The sequence below is a fragment of the Cannabis sativa genome, chromosome 1 (genome assembly GCF_029168945.1).
Source record: "Cannabis sativa cultivar Pink pepper isolate KNU-18-1 chromosome 1, ASM2916894v1, whole genome shotgun sequence".
NCBI classification, from domain to species: domain Eukaryota; kingdom Viridiplantae; phylum Streptophyta; class Magnoliopsida; order Rosales; family Cannabaceae; genus Cannabis; species Cannabis sativa.
In genome coordinates this window covers 41348125-41355049 of record NC_083601.1, presented here as the reverse complement: position 1 = coordinate 41355049, position 6925 = coordinate 41348125, and the positions used below count along the sequence as shown (strand labels likewise).

Genomic DNA, 6925 nt, shown 5'->3' with positions numbered 1-6925 from the left:
TTTATTATACTTGAGATTTTTTTTTTTTAAATGTAATAAATTAGTATTTGAATTTTATTTTCGGTCTACTAAGTAAACTTCATACAGAATTTCTTTACTAATTTATTTACTTAACAAATGTTGAAAATAAAAAGTAAATGAGAAAGAAAATGTTATAAAAAGTTGAAAAGTAATCCATGATAGGACAGATTCATGTCCCTTACAATAACAATTATTAAAAGGAAAAATGAGTATGATTACCGATTTGTTTTTATGAAAAATTTAAGTTTATGTTGCTACATTTTATACAACTTAGAAAGTTGGGATTACTCGAATTATCTATAGCGGAAAAAGTAGGATTTCGAGATGGGACAACAAGGTACATACACACACATAACACCAACAGCAAGGAACAACAGCCTCAAATGAGTTCTAATATAAAACAAAAACAAGATGAAGCCAAAAAGGTAAGTTATTTAGCATATTAGGACAAATACAGACAAAACAGAGGGAGTGGATTAGAAATGGTTTTTCCTGGAAACTGCCCGCCAGGGCTTTCTGCTGTAGCCATGAAAACATAAAAGACTTGGCAAAAATGCTTACTGACTCTCAAAGACTCATTTGGTATACAAAACAACTATTTCTATTTTTCCTTCCTTACTGAGTTTCAAAGACTGTTTTACTTTGTTTTTTAACGATTCATTGTGATTCATTTTCATTATGCAGGGATGCTTTCATTGATTATTGGTGGCAAATTTGACATGGGTTCTTCTTATTACATCCAAAGAATTATCATAGATGTTATAAATTTGCTGTTCCTATGTGTGTTTTGCCTGTCTTTGGTAGTAGTTTCTTTAAGGAAACGTAATATATGCACAGCAAACAGAAGGGGTTGTTGGACATTCCTAGCTGTTTCAATTTGCTGTGGTCTCACAAGCCTTGCATATCTAGTTGCTGGTTTTGGTAATATAAATGCAAAAGGAGACACATTTGATCACTCCAACTGGTTGGTTTGCCTTGTCAGAGCACTCATTTGGATATCTCTTTCAGTGTCTTTGCATCTTCAGGGGACAAATGGGCTTAGAGTTCTGAACTCTGTCTGGTGGATTTGCTCCTTTTCTTTGATTTCAGCTCTAAGCCTTGAAATACTAATCAGAGCAAAAAGTATTGATGTCATCGACATTGTGCTGTGGCTTGTGAATCTTTTACTTCTGGTTTGTGCTTTTATGAATATCAGGCAACTGATTTCTCAGCATAATGAAGATGATAGTCTATCCCAGCCTCTTGTCCAAAAGACTGAAAACAGAGGAACAGAAATAGACAGGGCTTGTTTTCTTGAGAAACTGACATTTTCTTGGATTGGTAAGTTGTTTAGCTTGGGGTATTCAAAACCATTGTCTCTTGAAGACATCCCTTCTTTAAGTTCTGAAGATGAAGCCATTATAGGTTACCAAAAGTTCAAACAAGCATGGGATGGGCTTCTAAGTGCGGAAAGTAGCCGAGACAAAACAAAGAACTTTGTCCTTTGGGCAATAGTAAAAGTGTACATGAAAGAAAATATATATATTGGCATTTGTGCACTTTTAAGGACAATTTCTGTAGTAGTTTCTCCTCTCATACTCTATGCTTTTGTAAATTATGCAAATAGCAAAGAGGAAAATCTCCAACAAGGTCTTTCTATATTGGGGTGTCTAGTTCTTACCAAGTTTGTTGAGTCTTTAACTCAGAGGCACTGGTTTTTCAACTCAAGAAGAAGTGGGATGAGAATAAGATCATCTTTAATGGTTGCAGTCTATGAAAAGCAGCTAAAGCTGTCTAGTTTGGGAAAGAAAAGACACTCAACAGGGGAGATAGTGAATTATGTTGCAGTTGATGCTTATAGAATGGGTGAATGTTTATGGTGGCTTCACTTGGGATGGAATTCTGGGGTCCAGCTTTTACTGTCCATTGTTGTTCTTTTCAAGGTCACTGGTTATGGTGCTCTTCCTGGTTTACTTCCTTTATTCATATGTGGACTTCTTAACATACCTTTTGCAAAGATACTCCAAAAGTGTCAGTATGAATTCATGGTTGCTCAAGATGAAAGACTCAGGTCCACTTCAGAGATACTAAACAGTATGAAAATCATTAAGCTTCAATCATGGGAAGAAAATTTTAAGAACTTGATCAACTCCCGTCGTGATCGCGAACTCAAATGGTTATCAGAGTCACAATATAAGAAGGTTTATGGGACTTTACTGTATTGGATGTCTCCAACCATTGTTTCCTCTGTTGTGTTCTTTGGATGTATTCTTCTTGGTAGTGCCCCACTCAATGCAAGCACCATTTTCACTGTTCTTGCTACTTTAAGGACCATGTCAGAGCCTGTGAGAATGATACCAGAGGCCCTTTCAGTAATAATCCAAGTAAAGGTCTCGTTGGAAAGACTAAATTCATTTTTATTAGATGATGAGCTCAAAGATGAGGAAGAAAGAAGACACTCATTTCCCAGATCAGATAAGAGCTTAGAAATTCAAGGAGGAGTTTTCAGTTGGGATCCAGAGTCAACACTTTCAACACTAAAAGATGTAAACTTGGAGATTGGATTGAGGCAGAAAGTAGCCATTTGTGGACCAGTTGGAGCAGGAAAGTCATCACTCTTATATGCCATACTCGGAGAGATACCAAAGCTAACAGGAACTGTAAGTGCAGAGAAGATATTAATTACACCATGTAAAAAGAAAGAAGTACTTCTCTTTAATTCATGTTTTTTGATATTTGAAAACAGGTTGAAGTGTATGGATCCATAGCCTATGTTTCTCAAACTTCTTGGATACAAAGTGGGACAATTCGTGATAACATACTCTATGGAAAACCAATGAACAAAATTCAATATGAAAAGGCTATTGAAGCATGTGCTTTAGATAAGGACATCAACAGTTTCAGCCATGGAGACCTTACTGAAATAGGACAGAGAGGGATTAACTTGAGTGGAGGACAGAAGCAAAGAATCCAGCTTGCCAGAGCTGTATATAATGATGCAGATATCTATCTCCTTGATGACCCTTTTAGTGCAGTTGATGCCCATACTGCTGCTACTCTTTTCAATGTAAGAGAACAGAAATTTGAACCATTTTTATATGCATGAAAACATGAGATTTGTTTCTGATTATACACTTTTTGTTTGGTAAAAAATATGCAGGATTGTGTCATGGCTGCTCTCAGAAATAAAACTGTTATTCTAGTGACTCATCAAGTAGAGTTTCTTTCTGAAGTTGATAAAATTCTGGTAAATAATATTCATGAACAGCTTTGGAAGTTTTTACTTGTTTTTAATTATCTTTCAAAGAATCAGAATTAACAACATCATAGTCTGAAAAGCGTGATAACATATCCTGGTAACGTGAAACACTTTGGGAAAATTCTATCTTTTTTTGCTTATAGGTAATGGAAGATGGAAATATTACTCACTCAGGAAGCTATGAAGAACTCCTGAAAGCTGGGACAGCATTTGAACAGCTTGTGAATGCTCATAAAGATGCAATCTCTACACTTGGTCTTTTGAATAACGAAGGACAAGGAGAATCTCATATGGTAGATGAGTTAAGAACAGAGGAGAGTTATGGCTCATACTCCAAACAAAACACTGAAGAAGAAATCTCTGCAAATAGTGTACCAGGAGTGCAATTAACACAAGAAGAAGAAAAAGAGATTGGCGATGTGCGTTGGAAGCCATTTAAGGATTATATCCTTGTCTCTAAAGGGTCACTTCTTCTATTCTTAACAACAGTAACTCAGCTTGCTTTTTTCTCATTTCAAGCTGCAGCAACTTATTGGTTAGCTCTAGCTATTCAAGTTCCTAAGATCACAAGTGGAGTGTTGGTTGGTGTTTATACTGGAATTTCAACACTTAGTGCTATATTTGTGTATCTAAGAGCCTTTTTTGGAGCTCGTCTTGGAATAAAAGCTTCTAAAGCTTTCTTCACTGGCTTCACCAATGCTATATTTAAAGCTCCCATGCTATTCTTTGATTCCACCCCAGTTGGCCGAATCTTGACCCGAGTAAGCCTTGAAAGAAATCTACCCTTTAGCTTAGTGACATGACATGACATCTCATTATTTTATTTTTATTTTTCATCACAGGCTTCATCAGATTTGAGTATTCTTGACTACGACATACCTTTCTCTGTCGTTTTTGTACTGGCTGGTAGTACTGAACTTCTGGGAACAATTGGCATTATGGCTTCTGTCACATGGCAAGTTCTTATTGTTGGCATTTTCAGCCTGGTTGCTAGTGTATATGTTCAGGTAGGCATAAAACCTTACTAAGTTCATTGATTTTTCTTCTTTCTTTAATAATAGAAAGATGGCAGCTAAAATACTTGGCTTTTTTTATTACAAGGGGTATTATCTAGCTACTGCTAGAGAGTTAATAAGAATTAATGGAACAACAAAAGCTCCTGTTACCAACTTTGTATCTGAAACATCACTTGGTGCTGTAACAATAAGAGCTTTTGGGTCAGTGGATCGATTCTTTAAAGATTACCTCAAACTTGTGGACACAGATGCAGTCTTGTTCTTTCTATCCAATGCAGCCATAGAGTGGTTAGTTCTAAGAATAGAAGTACTTCAAAATTTGACTCTTTTCACTGCAGCATTCTTCCTTATTTTACTTCCAAAGGGTCAGATAGCTCCAGGTATTATTCCCAACACCTTTTTATATATGTTCTTACTTTCAACACTGAAACTTGGTTTCAATACTAATGATCTCAAAATTTATTGAATGTTTTCACTTGCAGGACTTGTGGGGCTTTCTCTTTCTTATGCCTTGTCACTAACAGGAACACAGATTTTCCTGACTCGATGGTATTGCAACTTAGCCAACTATATTGTTTCAGTTGAAAGGATCAAACAGTTCATGCATATCCCAGAAGAGCCTCCAGCAATCATTGAAGGAAGTAGGCCACCTTCTTCATGGCCCACCATGGGTAGGATAGAGTTACAATCTCTAAAGGTAAAGTAATCAAATCTCATTGGAGTAATAATGTTAGCACAATAACTTGTAACCAATCAATTTTCACTGCAATGTTAATAAATACAATTTGGTTTATTACAGATTAGATATCGTCCAAATGCACCAGTAGTTCTCAAGGGAATTACATGCACATTCGAAGAAAGGACTAGAGTAGGAGTTGTTGGAAGAACAGGAAGTGGAAAAACAACACTAATTAGTGCTTTGTTTCGTTTGGTAGAGCCAGCAAGTGGGAAAATTATCATAGACGGACTTGACATATGCTCTATTGGCCTAAAAGATTTGAGGATGAACCTCAGTATTATCCCCCAAGAACCAACTCTTTTCAGGGGTAGCATTAGAACTAACTTGGACCCTCTTGGCCTTTACTCTGATGATGAAATATGGCAGGTGAGCCACTTGATTCATTCATCTCATTTTGTCAGAAATACACAAAAAGAGATTTGCCAACATCAATTAAGTTCCATGTTCAATGTTCTTTTTTTTCATACTTCAGGCTCTTGATAAGTGTCAGCTTAGAGCAACAGTTAGCAACCTACCCAATCTACTGGATTCATCAGGTGAGTCCAAATATATTAATTGGGTCTCTCTTTTTTCTAATTACAAAAATATTAATGTTTGGTTTGGGTTCAACAGTGAGTGATGAAGGGGAAAACTGGAGTGCCGGTCAACGACAGCTGTTTTGTCTAGGCAGAGTTCTACTAAAGAGAAATAGAATTCTAGTCCTTGATGAGGCCACTGCTTCCATTGATTCTTCCACAGATGCCATTCTTCAAAGGATCATTAGGCAAGAATTTTCTGAATGTACAGTCATAACAGTAGCTCACAGAGTTCCTACTGTTATAGATAGTGACATGGTCATGGTCCTCTCTTTTGGTATGTTTTTTTTCCACTTCATCTCTATTCAAAGAAATAAAGAACAGATTTCTTTTTAGTAACTTATGGGGATTGTGTACTTGAACTCACTCACAGGTAAGTTGGTTGAGTATGATGAGCCTTCAAAGCTTTTGGATGCCAATTCTTATTTCTCCAAGCTTGTTGCAGAATATTGGTCAAGTTGCAGCAGAAATTCACAATAAAAATTATTATTATTAAATAAGAATGGATTATCATCTAATAAAAATATGTTCCATCAGTACTAGTATATAAAAATAATACATTGTTTGAGGAACATTAATTTTGTAGCTCATTTTTCAACAGAATATGTCTTGATTGCTACAACTAAGAAAAATGCTAAAAGGTACACGCGGAATATCTTCATATTATTATTATTGTCGTAATTTTAATATTGAGTCTAACATAATTTAATTTAATAACTATTGTAAAATATTATTAATTATAGACGTCACATATAAATAATATTAGGTACCATACTACCTGAATGTCTAATAACAATACTCATATCCAACAACTAATAATGTGTGGCTTGGAGATTGATTTTTTTTTTGTCTTGCTAAAATTTTAAGATCTAAACAAAGCCTAACCCTCTGTTTAGATCTTTCATTTAGGATAATTTTATAATTCTTCCAAAGTTTTGTTTTCTCGAATTCAAACAAAAAGTTAAAAAAATAAATAATAATAAGTTTTTGAAAAAGAAAAAAAAAACTTAGTTTAATTATAAATATTGTAAAAAAAAACCATTTATAAATTTTTGAAGAACATTTTTCTTTCTCTTTTCTGTTGACATTTTCTTTTTATTGGTAAAATCCTAAATCCAATCAAGAACTAAACTAATATGAGTATGACATTTCACTTGGTTAGCTTCCATTCCAAGTACATCATTCACTACCCTTATTAAATTAGTTTCTAACTGTTATTGGTCAATTTATGTAACTTAGAAAGGATAAATTGGTCAATACACATTCCAATAGGAAACAAAGGCATAAAATATTATATAAGAAACAAACCAAACAATATTCCAGTTTGGCTCATAAC

The 6925-nt window shown here is 34.9% G+C and overlaps 1 protein-coding gene across 2 annotated transcripts; it reads left to right on the top strand.

Annotated features, from left to right (window-relative positions):
- The first annotated feature begins 292 nt into the window (after positions 1 to 292).
- LOC115706920 (ABC transporter C family member 8) lies at positions 293 to 6252 on the top strand. Of its 2 annotated transcripts, XM_030634691.2 has the most exons (12): positions 293 to 603; positions 706 to 2660; positions 2747 to 3067; positions 3161 to 3247; positions 3403 to 4020; positions 4102 to 4266; positions 4361 to 4655; positions 4758 to 4972; positions 5075 to 5380; positions 5487 to 5550; positions 5627 to 5866; positions 5963 to 6252. In XM_030634691.2, exons 2-12 carry the CDS (start codon positions 708 to 710, stop codon positions 6067 to 6069), a joined length of 4371 nt encoding a protein of 1456 aa, XP_030490551.2. In that variant the 5' UTR covers positions 293 to 603; positions 706 to 707; the 3' UTR covers positions 6070 to 6252. The 2 variants fall into 2 exon arrangements, with proteins under 2 accessions (XP_030490551.2, XP_030490552.2); XM_030634692.2 differs by lacking the exon at positions 293 to 603 and having other exon boundaries at positions 612 to 2660.
- The last annotated feature ends 673 nt before the right edge of the window (positions 6253 to 6925 follow it).

Excerpts from the sequence above, each read along its gene's own strand:
- LOC115706920 (XM_030634691.2), top strand. The coding sequence starts at position 708 with ATGCTTTCATTGATTATTGGTGGCAAATTTGACATGGGTTCTTCTTAT. Across the intron at positions 4,021-4,101 it reads TTGGCCGAATCTTGACCCGA|GCTTCATCAGATTTGAGTAT; the intron begins GTAAGCCTTGAA and ends TTTTCATCACAG. Across the intron at positions 5,551-5,626 it reads CAATCTACTGGATTCATCAG|TGAGTGATGAAGGGGAAAAC; the intron begins GTGAGTCCAAAT and ends TGGGTTCAACAG.